Consider the following 21,208-nt stretch of genomic DNA (forward strand, 5'->3'; position numbering starts at 1 on the left):
TGACTCACACCCCCACACACAAATAAAGAAGAGAGGCAGAGACAGACAAGTAGGCGTGTTCGTTCTTTATTTTATGATGTCTTATGAGGATTTAAACATTATGCTGGTACTGGCTAACAACTGGTCGTCTGGTTCCTTAACAGATCTGAGTTTGATCTCGAGGCATGATGGGTCTATTGAGTCATTTCGAGTTGCACATGACTGCATGTTTGCCACTATCTTTTAATAGAAGTGGATAATAGACGTCCCTAGTGTCACTTGTTGGAAATATGATAGCAGTGAGTCACATCAGTGAGTCATTACTTCCTTCTATTGATTTGCCTCCATTACTGAAATGAAAGACTTATTAATCAGATGGCTCCAGCCCATGTGTCTGTGCCTAGTTGTACACTCCATGTTGTAGTGGCTTTAATGTATTTAAGCATTTTGTGTGGATTTTTTTGTAATAAATAAATAAATACAATTAGAAAAACTGATGAAAATCCATAAAACATGACTGTCTGTCTTCCAGGAACATTTAAGCCGTATTGGACCGGAGGAGTTTGTCCAGGCCTTTGTTCAGAAAGATCCTCTGGATGGAACACAGGTAAGCTATTGTATTTATAAATATGTTTATATTTTCACAATTGCAGCACATCTTTTACTTTTACCAAAGTAAAAGAAAAAAAATAAACAGCTATATTAGTAAGAAATAAGACTTAATAATTAATGAAATAGAGTTAAAGACATTTGCTACACGATTAGTAATAATCACTAGATGTGCTCTGTACCACCCCAAGATGGTCTATTACTTTTACACTTTACTTTGAATCCACAAATTTGCTAAATAAAATATCCAGATCATTTCAACATGTCGTACTCGGTAAACAGGTATATCGTTTGGTCTGAAACCTTTGGGATGAATTCAAGTGACAAGTGCGAGCCAAACATTCTTGCCCAACATCAATGTCTGACCTCACAAACGCACTTCCAGAACAATGTTTATAAAATGCCATAAACACACACCTAAACCTTGTGAATTTCTGGATTTGAAGCTGTTATAGCTACAAGTTGTGTGTTCTGTCCATATAGCCTTATAGGTTAAAAATGGAATGTCAGCTAAATTCATATGTGTGTGAATAAAGACAAACATTTTTTTTACAGTATAGTACATTTCTTTTACCAGGAATGTCATTCCAAAAAAATATTTACACTTATATATTTTGGAAAACTTGGATTTGTTAGATGAAAAATACATGCAGAGCTATTATTTGGATTCCCTAACCATGCACATAAAAGTAAGCCATGATTGCTAAAAATGTCTGTGCAAACCAGAGTATTCACTGATTAAAAGTAGATTATTTACAGATTAGTGATTAATCATAATTTTAGACACCCACAATGCTACACTGACTTAGAACAATATGATTTTGTTTTCCAAGACATTGAAAAGAGGCCATTTTAGATTTATAACAGTTAAATGTATCTTGAACTGGATGAATGATTTTTCTGAGTTTGAGTGAGGAATATATGTAACTGAACCTTCATTATCAGTAATGCCAAATATGCATACTTGAATAGTAAATCTAATCTCATTAGTCCAAGGATGAGTAACATCATCAACACTGAAAGGTTATTTTGATCTTAAATTAGTCAGAAAATTAACTCCTTGAACAAATAAGACAACACAAAAACTGTGTTGGTAGTGCAGTACATTCAAATTTATATATGTATGTCAACCTTCAGTGAATGTTGTATGAAACAGCAAACAAACATGAAGCTGTTCTTCTATCTAACGTTGGACTTTTTGATGTAGCCACTGAGATTTCTTCTCATCTCTTGAACTCCTGTTCCCCTTGCTGATCCTGTGCTGGTTATTTTCCATTTCTCTCCACCAGTCCTGTCGTGTGTACTTGCCGCTCGCAGTCTTTGCCATTTACTCTCTCAGAGGGGGTCAGCCTGCACGTAGGAAGCTAATTAGTGTTGGTATAAATCACTGTGGTGGCTCACATCTTGTGTGTGTGCGTGTGTTTGTGTGCATGTCAACGGCAGCCATCTTTCAGCGAGCAGAAGAAGAAAACCTCCAACCTTGAGGCCTACGTCAGATGGTTCAACAGACTGTGTTACCTGGTAGCAACAGAAATCTGCATGGTGAGGGAGAATGATGGCAATTGCCTATTCTGTCACTAGAGTTTAGAGGAAATACCACTTAATGTTATACTGTTCTGATGAGGAGCATTTTTTCCATAAATTTAAATAGTTGTATTATATGAAGATAATGTCAGAATACTCATATGTTTATCCTAAAAATTGTAATTTGCTCAATTTTTCTCAATTTTCTTGAATATTTAAATCACAAAACCAATCGGTGTCTTGCGGAGCATTACTACCCCCTTGTGGATACTTTACATAACTACAATGTCTTGTGTCAGAAAACGTTAATATACACTTTAAGCAAAATTGAGAAATTTAAAGGAAAACAAATGTATTTTGTGAACTTCTTTCAGCCAGCCAAGAAGAAGCAGAGAGCCACAGTGATTGAGTTCTTCATCGATGTGGCCAGAGAGTGTTTCAACATTGGCAACTTTAACTCCCTGATGGCGATCATCTGTGAGTTCCCGGTTTGACAGTGCATTCAGTGCTATGCAAAAGTTTTAGCTTGGACTGTAAACAAACAAAAAAATGCTTGTCCCTCAAAATCTGTCTTCCACAACTTCAGTTTGGCAGCAGAGATTGGCAAAGCCAACTACACAGCTATTTGTTTCAGGATGAATTCTCACCTAGGTGTGAAATTCATGACCATTCATCCGTTTGTTATAATTGGTCTACCACATATTTGACTATAATCTTGTTCTTATAAGTATTTATGCTAGAAAGGTGGTAACAGCAAGAATTTATTAGATTTCTATTTTACTTTTGTTTGCTCACTTTGGATTTTGTGAATTGTTCAAATGGACAGTTATGTTGCGTACTATCCTTGATTTTTAGATAGTAAAATTTATTTTCTCTGCAGCTGGTATGAACATGACTCCTGTGTCACGACTGAAGAAGACTTGGAGCAAAACCAAAACTGCCAAATTTTTTATTCTCGAGGTAAACCCAGATCCTTTCACAGACTTCTTAAAATAAGCAGGTACTACCTTCAAGCTGACTGTGTTGTTGCCGTTCGTTTTTGCAGCATCAGATGGATCCCACAGGAAACTTTTATAACTACAGGACCGCCCTGAGAGGAGCTGCCCATCGCTCTCAGACTGCCAACAGTAACAGAGAAAGGGTGAGGCATCAGCATGACTGCTCATATTCAGAAGGTTTACTTGCTTTGGTCATGAATTAATCGTAATGTAAACTGTGTTCCTGTCTTCGTCCTCCTCAGATTGTGATTCCCTTCTTCAGCCTGCTGATTAAAGACATCTACTTCCTGAATGAAGGCTGCGCCAACCGACTGCCCAATGGCCACGTCAACTTCGAGGTGAGCTTTTTCCCCACCCGACCTTTTTCATTCAATTTCTTCCATGTGACTCAATATTTCTGTTTGATTGGTTTGCTGTTTAGAAATTTGTGGAGTTGGCTCGACAAGTTGGAGAGTTTATGACGTGGAAACAGGTGGAGTGTCCGTTTGAGGAGGATCGCGCCATCCTGCACTACCTCCACACCGCTCCCATCTTCAGCGAGGACGGTGAGAAACATTTCAGTTACGCAAATAGCGGACAGCCCTATTTTCTCACGCTCTCTTTTAAGCGTGAGAATAAAAGAGAAATTTGATGTTCGTGAGTCAGCAATTAAAACTCTGAGATAATTTCTTGACTGACATTTATTTGTTACTATTGTAACATCCCAGACCTATTGTTCTGTTGGTAATACTTTATTTGAAGGGGAGCGCATAAAACTGATATGACACTTTCATAAACATGACATGTTATAAAGATGAAGGAGGCTTCGTGACAATAGTTTACAACTATTGTCACGAAGTGTCATTTTGTGAATAATGACACTTTTAATGCAAAGTGTCATTGAAACATGCATTAAAAAAAAACATTAAAATTGTCAACGTTGCATTAAAAATGCAATTATTTACAGAATAATGCAAAGTTTACAATTTTATTGGACTTTTAATGCAACTTTTAGTGAAACTTTGCATTAAAAGTGTCTTTATTTACTGAAAGACACTTCATGACACCAGTTGTAAACGTTAACATGACATAACAGGTGTTATGTCATGTTTATGGCAGTGTCATGTCAGTCTTATACACACCCCTTCAAATAAAAATTACTGTACTGTTAAATGGTTGCTAACACTTTTATCGAGTTAAAATAATAAAAATGTATTTTGTTTTTTTCTTCTTGAAATAAAGCATAAACAAAATAACAAAATCTAGTGCTAAAAAAATCCAAGAAGCAGAAAGTGTAATTGATCTCCTTACATTCTACATTTAATGTCAGCAAATACTAAACATGGTGTAATTTGTATTGCAGAGCTAAAAGCAAAGATTAACACGCCAGCTCTCTGAACATTAAAATGTTCTTTAAGGCTGCTGCTTGCAAACTGAGTTACTTGGCTGCATACAGTTTTTTTTATTGAACTAAATAATGCTCTAAATACATTTCTTTATCTTCTTGCCCTTCCCCAGGACTCTACCTTGCATCATATGAAAGTGAAAGTCCTGAGAACCAGGTGGAGAAGGACAGGTGGAAAGCACTCAGGTGGGAAACTGCTTAAACAAGCAGTTTAAACAGCTTGTTTAAGCAGTAGGACAACTCAGCTCAGCATTGAGCTGAGTTGTCTTTCTGACAACTCAGCTCAATGCACTGTTACTTATGATCCACACTGACCCAGCCTGAGTCACAAACAATTCACACAACTGTAGGTAACTTGGTGTTAGAGCCTTGCACAGGAGCACATGGACATATGACAACAGAGGCAGCTGGAGTCAAACCTACAAATATATCATTCTGGAACAGCTACTTTTCTCACTGAGCTACAGCCAAGAAGGGTCAGGAAATCTTTAATGTGTCCCTTGTTCAACAAATTGTTCAAATGGCTAAATTTCCTCCTCAGCATGCAGTCAACTTCTCCAGATTCATGCTAATAACTTAATTAATTGATTCAGGTATGTTGTCCCATAATAGATAACTGGGTAATTAACAGGCTTCAGAAGCAATAGATGGCATGCAGAAGAGATCATGCAGTGATTTGAATTAAGTGTGGCTAAAACAGTGCAAAAACAGTGTTTTAGCACTGTTTTAGGACAGTGCTAAAACATTGTCCTAAATGTTTTAGCACCTTGTCGTAAAACATTTAGGACAGGGTGCCTCATGACCTGGGTTGGGAACCACTGGTCTAGACTGTAGAACGTGATTTTCCTTGATGTGTATAAACACATTAGGCCAAAGTTTATTACGTATTGGCAGAAACAGGTGCAGAAATATTGCATGTGGGATTTTTGAAATGGTGTAAAATTCTGATACTAGAATACAATTAATCTTGCCTTAATATATATGGCAACTAGAATAACCGCCAAAATATTTTAGTAATTTTGCCGAAAAAAGGAGCAATGTTGGTGAACAAAATAGGGTAAAATAAAGAGTAATTTCCCTCAGATGGAAGTTAGCATTACAACAGTGGCTTAATGACCTACAAACGACATACTGAACAGCACAGATTATTCTTACCCCAAGCAGAAAGGAAACTTTAGGTTTAAAGTAATCCTTTAAATTTACCAGCATGGCAACAAAGAAAAATTCTTATAAGGTTTCATAATCTTCTATTGTCTCCTCAGGTCGAATGTTCTGGCAAAGACATGAGGCGGGGTGGGATCTAACCCTCCCACCACCAGACGAGGAGATGTGTGTGTTTTCTTTGCACTAAACTGGACTGTGAAGGAACCTGAAGCTGGTACTTTGGTGTTTTACTACAAAGAAACTGCATTAAGAGCAAAAAAAAAAAAAAAAAGGAAACAACCATGATGAACAGGATTCATCGAGAAGAAGAAAAATGAAAATGTTCAGAAAGGAAAAATGAAATATTAAGCTATGAAAACTGGAATAAACTTTCTCCTTTTGGATACTAACTAGAAGCACTGGTACGTCGGAGAGGGACATCGCGTCTCCTTCCTCCTTCCCTTTATGTGTGTTTACTCTGTGGAGAAGTTTACTACTTTAGAGATTACAATTACAGGGAAAATCACTTTATAGTAATTCCTACTGATGCCGTCTCGTGTACTTTTCTCTGCTCTCACTTTCTTTCTCCATTTCCTCCTTTTATTCGAAGCTTGTTTAAGTATTTAACTTTTATCTGTAAAGTACTGTAACAAAACAGAAAGTGATGTTATGGGCGCTGGCTAGCCCTTTCTTACACTTAAAGATCCCAACTGAGGTGAAAATGAAAAGACATCACGGCTGTGCCTGTGGAAAGCTGTGTTTCATGTGTTCACGTCTGATGCACTGGAATGACTGGAGGCCATGTTTCATCCTGTTATTTTTATTTATTTTGTTTTAGGGAACAAACTGGGCCGAGAGGATGAGCCTTTTAAAGTGTTTACTCTTTTTAAATGTATCGTGCCATTAATATCCTCAGAAACCTACTGTAATAGTGTAACTGCAGAAGTTATAGGTCAGCTGTAGAGACTGTGTACAGATGATAGTTCGGCCCTCATCTTTCTGCTCCTCAGGAAGTTCTCTCTGACTGATGTTCAGTTGTCTCATATATTTATTGGAGGCCTCTGTGCTGACAGATGTAAAGTTTTTATTGTGACTTTTCCTTTACAGAACATGAAGTCTGATGGCATGCTAAGTCAGGTGGTTTCACAGGGGCATTAGTGTTTAAAAAATAAAAAAAGTACTTTACAGTGAAAATGCACTGTTGCATTAAAGAGAAGGATAATGTACCTGTTCCATATGAGTCACTGCTTATCATGACAGTTTATTTGACTTGAAGTGTTTTTTATTATTATTATTATTATTATTATTGTTTGTGAAATTGTGAATTTGGGAATTTTGCTGTAAGGAAAGAAGTGGGTGCACTGTAATTATTGGCTTGATTTAGTTTGTTATTGATTGATGTCAGTGTTTTCCCTGAAAAGCACCTTTGCCATGTCTATAACAAACTGGTTTAGCTCCTCCTAACTTATTTCTCATCTAATAACCTTTTCCTGTAATCTTTGCCCCAATAAGCTTGTAGAAAGACAAGGGTGTGATGTCAAACCTACCATCCACGGTAATTTAAATAAATCATTTGCCTGTGCTATTAAAACATGTATTAAATGACAATCACCTACAGTACCTGCCATCAGTTTTAATCTTTATAAGTGTTATCAGACTGCCAACTCCATCAGGTTTTATTTGTCGCATAAATACTGTATGTGAGCGGTCAGGAGTTGTCCTTCTTGGTACAGGGACACCTTTGGCTTTGACATCAGTTCAGAATCTGTGACCGGTTCCTACAAAGCCTTTAATAAAAGTAAACAAATGCCTACTCTTCCCTGTGTCATGTGGTCTGATTAAGATTTTGTTTATTCGAGCTAAAACACACACTCAAAATTATAATAGTTGTTACAGTCAATCAACACTCCAACTACAATGAAATTCAAAATGAAGTCAAATAGCAATAATTCATGTGTTGTATAGATTGCAAAGGTGTATACTGAAGCAATTCAGCTTATATGTGCCTACCCTTACATGTCCATTTCCACTCAATTGCTCAAGTATAACAAATATTAACATGATACACAAAATCATTAATCATTTACTTTATTTTGGACACAATAGATTATCCATATTGAAACGGAGAACAGCAACATATGGAGAGTAAAACGCCATTTATATACACTAAACTATATTTTTCTTCACTGTCACAGTCTTAAAAAACAAAACTTATGACTGGTCATCTGTTATAAGCATTATCAGAATTTCCTGGAGTTTGTTTGTCATAGGGAGGTTCATTTCAGTTTTGTGATGTGACAAAATAATTTCAGACAATGCTGTGATAAATATTAGTTCGTATGTCATTTTATTTTCTGGGAAACACCCAGAGGTAAATCCGATTTTCATCAGTATAAAACGAGGTGGTTATTCTCAGTCCAGTCCTTTCACTCTTGCAGTCCTTCCTCCTTGCTGAAGGTTATCTGGGCCAGCTTGGCGTAACTTTCGAAATGCCTGGAGCCCAGGTAGGTGCCAAAGAAAGCCTGAAGCAGGAAAACTGCTCTCATCTTGTTAAAGACGGGTCTGGAGACTTCCACACAGTACCGCAGCATTGTGCCCTTCTCTGGCATCGGAGCCGTGCTGTATCTGGATGCAAGGCCGACATTCAACGGCAAAGCCAGCAGCATCGGGTAGACTCCACCACCGACCGCCCCGACCAGCGCGCCTCTGATCAGGGAGCAGGTGGGGCAGTTCAGATCCCCGGACATCAGCGGCTGCGACACCACCGCGTTGTATAGGGCGGTGGTGGTGAGGAAGGGCAGCACCGCCATAGGCAGGTTGGAGGCGATGCGCGCCGCGTGGACGTTCAGAGCCCTCCGGTACAAGCTGTTGGCGATCAGCCCCGCAAACCCGGCGTTTCCCCCCAGGTACAGAGGTCCGTACATGAATAACTTCTGATCAGAGTCAGACAGCTTCTCAAAGTTCTTCAACAGCATCTCGGCAATCACGGCCCTGGACAATCCCGGTCCGCTCTTCTGCTCGGCGTGATCAGACATGATTCTCTCAATGAAAGCCACAACAAACCTGTTCTAATAACAGGAGTCTTTGACAAACTACACTATAAAAATGTTATCAGGTTAAAGATAGGGCGCAGACATATTGTACCCACAATTCCCTGTTCATGCAACGTGGGTTTTTCGGCCCTGCGCACAGCCTGGTAGGCTTGTTTACAGTAATTTTACGATGACGACGAACTTCCTACTATGTTATGATTATTTTTATGATTAAAAAGTGTGTGGAACATGACTGTGGAAAAGACAATGAAAGATTATTCGATTTCAGATAAAACTGTGCCGTATATTTACATAGTTTTGAAAGTTGTTACACAAGCATATTTTGCATAAGAAAATATTTTGAATTACACTCAAAAAATGCTCATGAGGACTTATAAAAACACAGCAAGTATAGAAGGGTGATAGCATAATAAGCAACTTCTGTGATTAAAAACGAAACAAGTGGATGAACAAATTGAATTCATTGCAGATCCACCTATGGCCCAAGTAGGTTATGCATTCTGAAATATATATACCCCATTAATACAAGGCTAAATGCATTTTAAAAGGTTGAATTTGAAACAGATCCTTTTTTTGTAGGCTTTAAAAAGCTGTTATAATTCTGTATGTGTATTTGGGCATTCCTTTTATGAGAAATAGTAAATGAGTTTAAATGGGTTGCTTTTCTGCGACTTTGTTTTTAAGGGTAGCCCATAAATATTTTATAGAGTTCAAGTCAGGGTTACTTCAGAAGCATAATCTCTATTCGCTTTATCCATTCCAAAACCAGATTTGTATTAGCAATCTTACAGATTTAATCTGTTTTCTTTTCTGTTATTTTTAAATGTTTCAGATCATCAGATAAATACTAACAGGAGACAAAGACAGCCAGTGATAACCCTGTGATAAAGTACACTTTAACTTTAGCAAAGCGAACATTACCAAAAGTTTAGGTATAACCCCAATGACGTGACCTACTATTAACTTTAGGAAGAATAGGAGGAAGGTTTCACAATATATTGCATGGACTTTCAATGTTCTCTCCTTGTTTTCATTGTCTCTACCCTCTCTTTGTCCTTGTCTCTTTCATAAAGTCATAAAGATAAATGAGCTGTTTAAAATTGCTCCATAAAGTGTAAGGTCCCATTTTAAAGCATAAATGAATGAACATTTTAAAACATAATGTGTTCTTGAGTCTTTTCACAAATCTCTTATTCTTTCTTCATGTGTTTTGTAGTCAATGTGTAAGAAAAGGCTATTTAAGAGTTTTATCATAATATTAATAATTTTAGGATGAAATCCGGGCAGAAAATCCGCTATCTGTTCAACCAAAACCGAGAATATAATTGAAGCACAAAACTTTACTCAGATGTGAATGTGACTGCGCTCAAAACTGGATGTTCATGGGTAAAATGTGTAAATACAATAACTTATATCCGCTTATTTGTTCAGAACTCTACTTCCCATAAGGCACTGCGGTGGGCGGGTGTTATGTGTCTTACGTCAGGATAGTTGGTGAAGAAGAAAGTTCCATCAGCTTCTACAGAAAGTCGCCATCTTTGAGGATTGGAAGTCGCAGACGTTTTTCCAGATTCTTCGCTCGTAATCCTTATCCAACTGATATTTACTTTCATTCTAACCTCACAGCTATAAAAAAAAGGTAATATATTCCCTACTCATGGTGATTAGACGCAGTTTACCACACATTTAAAGTCAAAATTCGACCGTTTGGTTTTTGAGAAATTCGACGCCTCGCCAACATGGCTGATTCTCTGCGGTTACGTAACCGTTCTTTGTTACGATTTTTTAATGTCTTTTAAAACTAATCGTTTTAATTAGCAAAATTATTGTGCAGATTCAGGGGAGTATAGTTAAGACTTTGGAGGGTGAATATGTTATTTATTTTGATATTTTCTGTTGTACAATCTACTGACGAAAAGGTACTGCTCCAACAAAAGGCTGTAGTAGGCCATCGTTGCTTTAGTTATTTTATGAAAATATATGTTTAATCGGGTTATTACTAAATTGCATAGTTGCTTTTGTTGAAACCTTGCAAGGAAATATTTATTTTTAAATACGAACGAACACTTCTGGGCATTATAAATGTCATTTTGAGATTACGTCAGTTGACACCGGCCTTGCATCCAAGGCCTAAACATTTTGTTTTCGTAAGCAATTGCACAGTTAAACTTTTCACTCTTTATAGTAGTATACGAAGATGGTATCAGTGACAATGCTGTTTTATGAAATTGAAATTGCTGTTTAGGAAGTTTTTGTGTTTTTTTTTTTTCAGATTACTTTTGGCTACTTCACCATTACAACACACACACCCATATATATGTATATGCGTTTCCTTTTTTTGCATATTTTCGCGGGTATAAGCATGGTAGTCTTTGCATCCACATTAGGCTGGTGTGCAGTGCAATACCCCCATTTAAAAGCAAAACTGCAAATCCTCCTTCCTGTTGAAGCCACAGTAGGACTTCCTTTATGAAAATACCGAAAAGGTTGAGTTTAAAGATTTCTCTGTTGCAATTTGCATTGATTCCTTCTATTTTTGGACACCCAAGTTATGCTTGTTATTTGGTCTTTTAATAATTTGTGGGACTATTGTTTTTTCTCTTTTTTTCTGCTTTAACTGTACAGTTCAACCTCCTGATATTAAATAGCTATAAAATTGTAACACACAAAGGATAAATGAATTTCAGATTATCTAACTTTGTAAATTTTGTTTCCACATTCCCCAGATGCGTCACTCAAAGCGATTGCGCTCACCAGGCGTCTGGCTAGACGAGTGTGGCTGGGAAGAAAGAATGGATTGTCGCAAACGCAGAAAACGAGATTCACCTAGCAGTGACAGAGAGAATAGATCCAGGAGATCTCCTCGTTACAACAAGACATATGACGGGTAAATATCTCTGTGATTAGCGTCATCTTAGGATCAGTTGACGGGTATAGTCTCAACAGAGATCTTGAATTTAATAAAATAAAAATCCCACAAACTGGCATTGTGGTTCATTTTACTAATGGTATGTTGCATCTCAGTATTGCAATAAACAAGCTACTGATGAAGCAATTTCAGCTGAAACGAATTTGTGTTCATAAGTGCTTATAAAATAGACAGGAGATTCCAAATGCATATTCACATGTCTAACAAACTTGAAATACTTGTTTCCTCTTCCAAGAACTGTCTTTTATTTGTTTGTCTGCTCTTACAAAGTCACATTGGCCAGAGTTGCTAATCCACATTTCAATTTACTGTCAACAGAGACGGATAAGCAGTTGTTCTTTGTATGAACGCGTGAGGGCAGTATTGGCTTTATGAAACGGAACAGAAAACCTATTAAATCACCTTTTTTTTTTTACTGGCCAAATGTTGCTGTTTATTAGCAAGTCTTTCAGACTAATTCTAATTTTAAAGTAGATGATGCAGATGAAACCACTTACTCATGTTAAAATACTATGCCATTAAGTTGATTAAACTTTATATGGTTTGAATAATATGGTTTGTTATATATATATTTGTCTATATTAAAAATATAGACGGAGACAGATAAAATTTTAGTAGAGTTTTAAAGTCCTGAAATTATAGCCTGCGATAATTTTGGAGGATATCTATTATTGGGCTTAAAGTATATATTGATATGTACAGCCAAATAATGTTTGAAACTATTATATTCTGCCTTTCTTTCAGTGTAATTAAATGTAAAACGTTTCTCATATGGTTCCTCCAATGGAAATATGTTTCATTTTAAAAATAAGGATCCGTACACACTTGATTTAGGTAATTTTGTGTGTGCATTTAATTCTTAGATTAGCAGAGTAACGCGGTAGTATTTATTCATTTAGTAATCCTTCTTGCGGTTTCTGTGTAGTAATGCAGATCTTTTTGTAGACGTAGGTTCATATAGTTGCATCAGATGTTTCCTGATCCACTCTAATTTTAATTCTGTAGAGAGGCAGACTTCTTCTTCTTGGCAGACAACTGATACCAAGTGGGTGCCAAGTCACCATGACTTTCTTGGTCTTTTTAGGGTGTGAACATGGCAGGCAGGGTTTAGTTTGTTCCAAGTTTTTAGAAATGCATTTTATGTCCTAGAATAAGGTGAAGTTAAAGATCAAAATTGTATGTAAGAAGAAGGCTAAACGGATTTAAATTTGCTGCTATGCATATGGTTGATCAGCAGTTTTGTATTTGCAGATATGGGCTCACTAAAGTGTTTACCTCTCTAAGTACCAAGATAAATCACAGATTATATTACGCACCATCAACCTTCAATGCCTAACACTGGGCAGGCTAAGTATGAGTATTTGCCTAAACGTGTGGAGTTACATATTGGCTTCAGGACCCATCGCGCGACTATTTCTGCCGTGTTAATCTCTTTATAAACTGGATGTTGGAACTGAGCTACTCATTGAATTAGATTCAGGGTAGTTGGTTGCTGTAAATCAGCACGTTGCTATTAGTAAATGTTACATAAAAGGTTCAGGGATAAGGTGTCAGGCAGGAGGCTGACCATTAGCACCATCACATCCAGTCTTGATTTTAGTGCTTGATCTGTCAAGAACCTGACCTGTACCTGACTCGACTTGCCTTTTCAAGTGCTTGTTTTGTATTGATACTAATCATTTATTTTATTTTAGGCATTACTTGGAGGCCCGCAGTCTAAACCAGAGGCTGGATTCTCAGGAGAAATATACCTGTGAACACAGTCTGGATGTGGCCTGCAACGATGACAGTTATGATGACACCTACAAGGACAGAGATCTTGACTGGCACCACTACAGCAAGTCTTCTGGGCGTAGTGGTCGCAGCAGGCGAAGCAGTCGCAGGCACAGAGACAGAAGGCACAGACGCAGCCATTCTCGACATGGGTCCTCCTCGGTACGGGAAACTCCTTCTCCCTCCTTCTTCTATTTCTCCAGATTGAATGGCTCATTATCATGGGTGTTTAGCCAGTGCTTAAATACCCGTCTCTTTGTTTCTTTATAGTTGTCATACTTCACAGTTTAGTATGATTTACATAAATGTCAAGTAAAATATTTTTGGGTTCAGAAAGTAAGGGTTTTGTGAGTGTTTAGAAATAGACAAGAGAAAGTGGACCCAGTATCTTTGAGTTGAGCCTAGTGGTCAATCACTGGTCATGATTGTAGACAATTTAAACTGTTTGATATATTGCAAAGAACTTCATGTACATTAAGTTTAATCAATCAAGTTGAAGTGTTTCTGTACTTCTGAGAAAATCTCTCATCTGAAAATCTTGTTGCCATGTTGTTTTTCTTCTGTAACACACACCATGTGGTGGCCGCCGCCCATTTTCTCTGACGGGGCTGAATTTGAATTTGCTGCTCCGCCCATTCGCCTGGTGGTGTTACTGAACGGCCTGAATCTGTCCACCCCTTCACCTCCCCCCTTGGCCTGGTTGAATGAATGACGATGTCGCGTTGTGGTGGCCGGGTGCTGGCTGATGGGTTATTGGTGTGATGGCGGATTGCGGCGGTTCCGGTGCAGAGGAGGAGCCACCAGCGCAGGAGCAGGAAAAGATCCAGGAGTGTTGAGGATGATGACGAGGGTCACCTCATCTATCACAATGGAGACATGCTGAAAGCGAGATGTATAGAATATACACTTTTTTTTTTTCTACTGTTGATCACACTTTGTCTCTCTCACTCTGGTTTTCTGGATATTTTCAAACATTAGTTTAGAGACAGATATTTGGCCCAGTACAGTTAAACTACATTTCTTGTCATTTTAATTTATTTAATGGTGAATTTGCCAGTTAAAATTTTAAGCAACAAGTTGTTTGCCAGATATCAGAATCCTGTTTGTAATTGTCTAGCTAGAAAGAAATGTAATATGATGAAAGGCGGTGATTGTTTTTCCCTTTTTCAATGCTGTTTGTCTAATTTCTCCTCTGTATTTCCCATAGATGAGATTCTGTGTACTCTAGGAGAGGGTGCCTTTGGAAAAGTTGTTGAGTGCATTGATCATGACAAGTAAGTTCTCAAGCTTAATAATATGGTTTTAATAAAACCTTAAAAATGTTTTGCTATTCTAATATAAAAATTTGAATGAATTTCAGTCATGGGGCTCGAGTGGCTCTGAAGATCATTAAAAATATAGACCGCTACAGAGAGGCAGCTATGTCTGAAGTAGAGGTTCTTAAACGCCTGAAAACCCTCGATGCTGACCGAAGATAGTAAGTTCTCTCATTATAGCAGAGATGCACCAATGACACTTTTTGATGTTTGTTTTTTTTCCTATAAAATTAAATAATTAAATATTTCTATCTCAAAATCTTTTCAAATTCCATCTCTGCCTAACTGTGTCAGCAAAATAAAAAATAAACTATAGTTGGCAATGCAGCTTCTCCTAACTTTATTCTTGTCTTTCTTTCTCCTAAGTTCCTGTGTCCATATGCTGGACTGGTTTGACTACCACGGTCACGTTTGTATCGCTTTTGAGCTGCTTGGCCTCAGCACATATGATTTCTTGAAGGAGAACAACTTCCAGCCTTTTCCTGTTAAACAAATCAGGCATATGGCTTACCAGATCATTCGAGCTGTGAAATGTAAGTAGCATTCACTGTTTGTGCACACAACATGCATTTGTTGTGAAATGGTTACATTGACTATAATTTCTTCACTTTTTTTATCTTGCAGTTTTGCATAAGAACAAACTGACTCACACAGATCTGAAGCCTGAAAACATTCTACTGATAGATTCAGACTATGATATGGAATACAACCGTGAAAAGGTAAATTGATTATAGTTATGCCTGGTAATGATGGACAACTTAAATGTTGAGATAGAAATCAAGTTTCTTCAATGTCTGTTCTCAGAGACGAGATGAACGAACACTCAAGAACCCTGATGTGAAAATTGTAGACTTTGGGAATGCCACCTATGATCATGAGCACCACACGTCTGTAGTTTCAACTCGTCACTATCGTGCTCCGGAAGTTATTTTAGGTGAGTGTTTTAGTATTGTAGCAGCACAAAAGGTTTAGACAAATCTGTCTGGTTTCTTACTTGGTTTGTGATGTCTTTCAGACCTGGGCTGGGACCATTCCTGTGATGTCTGGAGTATTGGCTGTATTCTCATCGAGTATTATCTTGGAACAACCCTCTTCCAGGTAGGTGGTGGTAGAGAGCAGAAATATGCATTCTTGAATGTTACAGTACCTGATGGTGTTTACTTTGTCTTCCCATTTAGACACATGACAGTAAAGAGCATCTTGCTATGATGGAGAGAGTCCTGGGTCCGATCCCTACAAACCTCCTGGAGAAAACCAAGTAAGCATTCATTTATTGTTCTAACAATAAATATTTGGATTGTGCCATTCTAATTTTGATCAAAAATACTTTCTGTTTCCGCAACTCATTTTACAAGGGTAATATTACATTTTGTAATAATCAAAGATATTACCGATAATTTTTACTTCTAAAATTGTTCAGTACAGTACTACATGATTATTCTGGCAAAAAAGCACCTAAAATATTATTCTTAGTCAAAAGGAAAGTATTACAATTGGGTTTTATTGAGCACACACTCTTGATCAAAATGGCAACATTTTGCCTCATCTGTAAAATGTATCTATCTTCAGTTTTACATTTTCACCATAGCTTAAAGCTGCGTTTAATTTCAGAGGATTAAGTGAACTCTTAAATTTTTATGTTCAACTTTTATTCTTTCATTGAATTTTTCACCAGGAGTAGAAATGGCATAGATTAAGCATGGGATGTTTATTTTAGTCTAAACATTTGCATGTTATATAGGAAACGACGATATGTTCACCGAAACAAGTTGGACTGGGACATTCACAGCTCTGCCGGGAGATACGTCAAGAAACACTGCAAACCCCTCAAGGTACATGGTTAATTGTAGAAATAGAATTATTTAAATAAATCTAAAACAAAAGCAAGTACAGGCTTTTCTTCATGCCGAAATTCAGTTTTACTTCCTCATTTTGCTATTGTAGTAGAAGTAATCACTTTCAAACTCCTTCTGCTCCACAGCATTACATCGTATCTAGAAGTGAAGACCACCGGCTGCTCTTTGACCTGATAGAGAAGATGATGGAATATGACCCATCGAAGCGCCTCAGCCTGGAGCAGGCACTTCGACATCCCTTCTTCGACTGCTACAACAAGAGCAGCAGTAGCCGGAAGAGTGGCAGCCGAGGCAGCAGCACCAGGAGCTCCAGCAGCAGCAGTGGCGGTAGCAAATGAGGCTGAACCTCTCAATATGTAGACATGTATGGTGTTTCAATCAGCCTCTATATCCTGACTCTCCAGGAGAGATTTACTCTTGACTGCATCAGTCACTGCCCTGCTTTGCTGTCTTGTCCATTAAACTGCTGTTTGGTCTTACTCATTAAGTTCTTATTACTTTCGCCATTTAGATGTCAATTTCAGCCATTTGCTTTCTGTTTATTTAAATTGTAATGATTACATTTATACCAGTGGAACCACTTTAAATTATGGGATTTTTAGTTTGTATATTTAATTGACATGGGTAAAAGACTAATTCTTGCTTAACAGTGCTTTATTTGGATTGTGGATGTATAAACTGCATTACAGGGTGAAAACTTGTACATAGTCTTTGTTTCCATTTTTCATTGACTGGTTATGTATTTTTTGCATTTACGTCTCAATAAACGTGACCAGAAAGAACTAAAGAATGCGTAAGCGTTTTTCATTGTTAGCAGTACCTTTAGTAATCCACATGATGGCGGCATGGAGTCTTTCTATTGAAAGACGATCACTTAAATTAAATCAGATCCTAATTCCCATCAAGGACGGGTTTTGTTCAAGTATGGCGGTGGTGAGTTTATCAAAGCTGCAGATTTTGGAAAATTATGTAAAGTTTTCTACCAAAACATTTTATTTTTCTGTGGGCAGGTTCGACCTTAACTGAATATTGTAAGCTTGGTACTGACCTGCATCAACAACCGTAAATAAAAGTGTTAATTCTTCAGTTAATTCAGAAGGTTTAAGTCTTCCGTAAATGGAGAGATTCATTAGTAAATCAGTCTCGGGAGAATCGGCGCATAATGAGCTGTGCGTCTTAAGTGGGCTTCGTTTGTTCCCCGGGTCATTCTCACACCCAGTTGTCAATCTGCAGCCTCCCACGTGGTCAGGCAGGGCGGCGTAGCCACACCAGTTTAACGTGCATCTTTTAGAAAGGAACACATCTGATCCAATCTTATCCCAGCAGAAAGCTCTGATGCGAGTCTTTTCTGGTTGGTCTCCGCATTGCTCCCATCTGTCCGTGGTTCTTCATACCCTGCGCGCACTGCTGCTGCCTCTTACTCCAGGACAAATTTAGGATTGCGCTTTGAAGCCTGAGCCCACTGTGCTGCTGTCCGGTGTTACTGAGTAAGGAGCGCTGCTTACTTACTTCACCGAACTTTATTGCGACTTGTTGACAGGACTGCATCAACAAAAAGAAGGAATTTCGGTTTGGTTCTGGTCACCGTTTGGGAGTTTTTTCAAGCATGGAGACAGCCAGCAGCGGGTCTAACGGGGAAAGCAAACCGGTGTGTCAGTGTGCCATCAAGTCCGGAGTCCAGCGGTGGCTGCCTGGCTTTCCCATCGCTCTCTGTCTGCTCATGTCTCTGAGCTCAGTCACCGTGTGTCTTCTGATGAGCTTCAGGACCCACCGGCTGTACACGGAGATGGACAAGGCGTCCATCCTCCAGGCTCCGCAGAGGTCTTTCAAAAACGAGGATGGGACTCTCGTTTCAGAGCTCAGCGCCCCAGTGGGAAAGCTTGTGGAGGAGGTACATGATCAAAATTTATCATTTTTTATAAAGAAATATGTGGTGGTTGGGAATATCTCTTGGTCTGCGCCATTAGGGATTGAAGGAGGACATAGTCTACTGCTAAGCTCTCCAATAAATTATAGATGGACCAATCAATCAGCCATATGTGGGAATACATAAATTTTATCTTGATCGGCTCTGATGATCATCAATACAGAAAAATAGTCTATGAGTCTATCAAATCATCAAACTTAATAACTTCCACCTTTTTTTGTTTTATAAGCACAACCAACAACACATACTTTTTATGAGTTGAATAAAGGACATGGAGACATGAGACTTTTCTGCATAGATATTTGTGATCCTGTAATTCCTTGTTTTGTGATTGATTTAAAATTGCTATTTCTATCAAAACTCACGTAGCACATACTTTTTCCTCTTAAAAAAACAAACAAAATTTGAATCTTCAAGTCAGACCTCAAAGAAAACCAGAAATTGATGCCCACTAGGAAAAGCCTGATCAGTGCATCTGTACAACCAGTTGTAGTAGACATCAACCAATGTCTTCATTTAAGATAGATAAGGACTGTATGTGAGAGAAGGGGAGCTTGCAACATTATAACCCATCCTATGGCCATGCAAATAGAAGTTTCATTGTTAGAAATATTCTATTTCTTACTCTGTTTTGTGTATTTTCAGAAAGTGGCAGCTCTGATGCCAAAATTGCGGACCGCTAGGGATGTTGGCCAAGAGTGCTCCTGTCCTCCAGGTACCTGTATCTGGTTTTTTTTCTTTAATATCTGCCATTACCAAAACACACAAAGCATGCTGAAAACACACAAAACATGCTGAAAGTTAGCCTGTGCAAACAGTTTATCTGCTCCTAAACTGGAGGATTTGGGAAGTCTGAATGAGTTGTCTCATAACATCACTTTTGGACATTTGTGACGTCCAGCCTGATCCCTCCAGGCTTGTGTCCGTTGGGGGGGGGGGCTGACGTTCGCCTCAGAACAGGCTCTGCTGGACTTGTGGTGTTTATTACAGGGGGTTTGTGATAGTTCCCCCAGTGGGGAACGGCATGTGTTCCACATCATGTCACACACACAGTTCCCTGTAATGCCTGTGGTTTTAAGAAAGATGCTATCTCTCTTATTTGGGGTTAAGTTGCTGGTTTGGTGTGATGTACGTGCTGAGAGGTGCCCACACATACGGGTGAGGTCTGAGCTCCTGTTTGAGTGACCTACTGACCAGCTGTGTATTTGATAGTTTACATATTTTACTTGACCTATGGAAGGGGAAGCCGTATAGGCCTAATCCTTTGCCTTCTTGCAACAGGATGTGTGTCGGGGTGTGCATGGTAGTGTGAGAGAATAAGTGTATGTTTTATTGAAGCTGTCATTCAGACAGTCCGGCTTTTTAATATAGATTTTTAAGACATTTTCTCTGCAGGTTTAGCAAACTTAGCTGGATTAATTATATTCAATTCTGCAGCAGTGTTTACAGTCGAAAGGTTTTAGTGCTATTTGTTTATTTGTTTTAGTGCTAAAACAAATAAACTCCGAAAGCTGCGTTTGCATCTTGTTGTTGTCAACATTTTTACTTTTTTTCTTTTACAAACAAAAACTAATTCATATTTAATTGTGATTTCATGTGGGGGGGACCATCAAAGTGATGCATAGCATGATTCTTCCACTCACATGCCTTAGTGTTATGTACTGTATCCCCCAAACACCACATGTCCACTATATGGTTGAGATTAAGTTCAAACAATACTTTTCTCGGCTTAATTTCCACAATGTTTTTTTTTTTCACATCACACTTTTTAGATATTTTTAGTTGTTAAATGCATCCCTTTGTGCAGGTCTGTCACATAGAATCCTAATAAAAAGAATGTAAAGTTTGTGGTTGCAAGGTCACAAAATGTAAAAATGTTTACAGTGCTGTACTTTTTACCTAGTACTTTGTTACTTTACATTTTACTTAAATATATTCTGAGTTGTGATATAATGTTTTCTGATTAGGTTGACCTTATGTTGCCCCTTTAATTCAGAGCCAGTTACTACATAATGTCACTTTGTTTGCTTGACTGTATTTTAATGTTTTCATGAACTGTTGATGAATCGAACGATTTTTACATTGAAATCCAATCTCCTATTTCAACTATTCATGAGTCTATTTAAAGTCCTTTCCTCTCAGTTGCTGGTCTGGCGATGTGGTTTCTTTTTGTCTTTAGTAAAACAAAGGACCATGTTGTTTGTTTCGGCTTTGATGCGAGGGTCTGCTTGTGAACGTTTTTGTTTTTGCCTTTGCAGTTAGATTGCCCAATACATTCTTGTTACAATCTCTACACAAAAAGGATTTGTTACCAAAGAAAACAAAGTGACACTCTACACACTCGTGTGTGTGTTTGTGTGTGTGCACGATACATCAGTTACTCAATAATATGCAGGTATTTGAATGTGCTTTGGCTTACATGTCTGCATCCCATCTGCATGCTTGTGAGAAAGTTTACAGTTCATATCACGGAGGCATGTGGGTGCCTGAGTGGCACACATCAGAGCTCTGGACCCTCGGCCTTTGAGGGGACCGACAGAAGCCTCCCAATACGCCTCTGTAAGAAGAGACCCTCCTCTCCCTTTAGGACCAGCTCCCAGCATCTGAAACTCAAGCTTTTCCACCCCCGGTATCACAGGCTGAGGTATTTCTGCCTGTCTGTGTGAGCGAGACCACGCTGCCACACATCATGAGAGGCATTTCTGCCATTGGAGTTA

The 21,208-nt window shown here is 38.3% G+C and overlaps 4 protein-coding genes across 15 annotated transcripts in view; 3 read left to right on the forward strand and 1 right to left on the reverse strand.

Annotated features, from left to right (window-relative positions):
* The window catches only part of LOC114139326 (ras-GEF domain-containing family member 1C), a 29,861-nt gene extending 22,406 nt beyond the window's left edge, over positions 1-7,455 (forward strand). Inside the window, exons 6-14 of the mRNA XM_028009210.1 lie at positions 512-586; positions 2,032-2,130; positions 2,487-2,589; positions 2,993-3,072; positions 3,158-3,253; positions 3,353-3,448; positions 3,532-3,655; positions 4,608-4,680; positions 5,757-7,455. Coding sequence (XP_027865011.1) covers positions 512-586; positions 2,032-2,130; positions 2,487-2,589; positions 2,993-3,072; positions 3,158-3,253; positions 3,353-3,448; positions 3,532-3,655; positions 4,608-4,680; positions 5,757-5,781 — 771 coding nt within the window. The 3' untranslated portion in view covers positions 5,782-7,455. The remainder of the gene's footprint in view (positions 1-511; positions 587-2,031; positions 2,131-2,486; positions 2,590-2,992; positions 3,073-3,157; positions 3,254-3,352; positions 3,449-3,531; positions 3,656-4,607; positions 4,681-5,756) is intronic.
* A 253-nt stretch (positions 7,456-7,708) lies between these two features.
* tmem126a (transmembrane protein 126A) lies at positions 7,709-9,802 on the reverse strand. Its single transcript, XM_028009211.1, has one exon. The coding sequence runs from the start codon at positions 8,670-8,672 to the stop codon at positions 8,064-8,066; it is 609 nt and encodes a 202-aa protein (XP_027865012.1). The 5' UTR covers positions 8,673-9,802; the 3' UTR covers positions 7,709-8,063.
* Positions 9,803-10,183: 381 nt separating this feature from the next.
* Positions 10,184-17,351, forward strand: clk4b (CDC-like kinase 4b). Of its 2 annotated transcripts, XM_028009208.1 has the most exons (13): positions 10,184-10,325; positions 11,415-11,577; positions 13,314-13,554; positions 14,182-14,284; positions 14,600-14,666; positions 14,753-14,869; positions 15,075-15,241; positions 15,333-15,427; positions 15,513-15,642; positions 15,724-15,806; positions 15,887-15,966; positions 16,450-16,540; positions 16,690-17,351. In XM_028009208.1, exons 2-13 carry the CDS (start codon positions 11,417-11,419, stop codon positions 16,900-16,902), a joined length of 1,548 nt encoding a protein of 515 aa, XP_027865009.1. In that variant the 5' UTR covers positions 10,184-10,325; positions 11,415-11,416; the 3' UTR covers positions 16,903-17,351. The 2 variants fall into 2 exon arrangements, with proteins under 2 accessions (XP_027865009.1, XP_027865010.1); XM_028009209.1 differs by lacking the exons at positions 10,184-10,325; positions 11,415-11,577; positions 14,182-14,284 and having other exon boundaries at positions 13,385-13,554.
* A 439-nt stretch (positions 17,352-17,790) lies between these two features.
* The window catches only part of col23a1b (collagen type XXIII alpha 1 chain b), a 147,727-nt gene continuing 144,309 nt past the window's right edge, over positions 17,791-21,208 (forward strand). For 4 of the 11 annotated variants that reach the window (XM_028009198.1, XM_028009203.1, XM_028009205.1 and 1 more), the window contains exons 1-2: positions 17,794-18,455; positions 19,137-19,206. In XM_028009198.1, the coding sequence (XP_027864999.1) occupies positions 18,171-18,455; positions 19,137-19,206 (355 nt within the window). In that variant the 5' untranslated portion in view covers positions 17,794-18,170. Of the gene's footprint in view, positions 18,456-19,136; positions 19,207-21,208 lie in introns of all 11 variants that reach the window. The other 7 variants (XM_028009201.1, XM_028009197.1, XM_028009204.1 and 4 more) reach the window with 4 other exon arrangements.

The sequence above is a fragment of the Xiphophorus couchianus genome, chromosome 23 (genome assembly GCF_001444195.1).
Source record: "Xiphophorus couchianus chromosome 23, X_couchianus-1.0, whole genome shotgun sequence".
NCBI lineage: Eukaryota > Metazoa > Chordata > Actinopteri > Cyprinodontiformes > Poeciliidae > Xiphophorus > Xiphophorus couchianus.

What these genes read in the sequence shown, in the direction of transcription:
- clk4b (XM_028009208.1), top strand. Translation starts at nt 11,417, where the DNA reads ATGCGTCACTCAAAGCGATTGCGCTCACCAGGCGTCTGGCTAGACGAG. An exon ending in TACAACAAGACATATGACGG is followed by an intron (nt 11,578 to 13,313) that starts GTAAATATCTCT and finishes ATTTTATTTTAG; the next exon opens with GCATTACTTGGAGGCCCGCA. An exon ending in TGCTCCGGAAGTTATTTTAG is followed by an intron (nt 15,643 to 15,723) that starts GTGAGTGTTTTA and finishes GATGTCTTTCAG; the next exon opens with ACCTGGGCTGGGACCATTCC.
- tmem126a (XM_028009211.1), bottom strand. Translation starts at nt 8,672, where the DNA reads ATGTCTGATCACGCCGAGCAGAAGAGCGGACCGGGATTGTCCAGGGCC.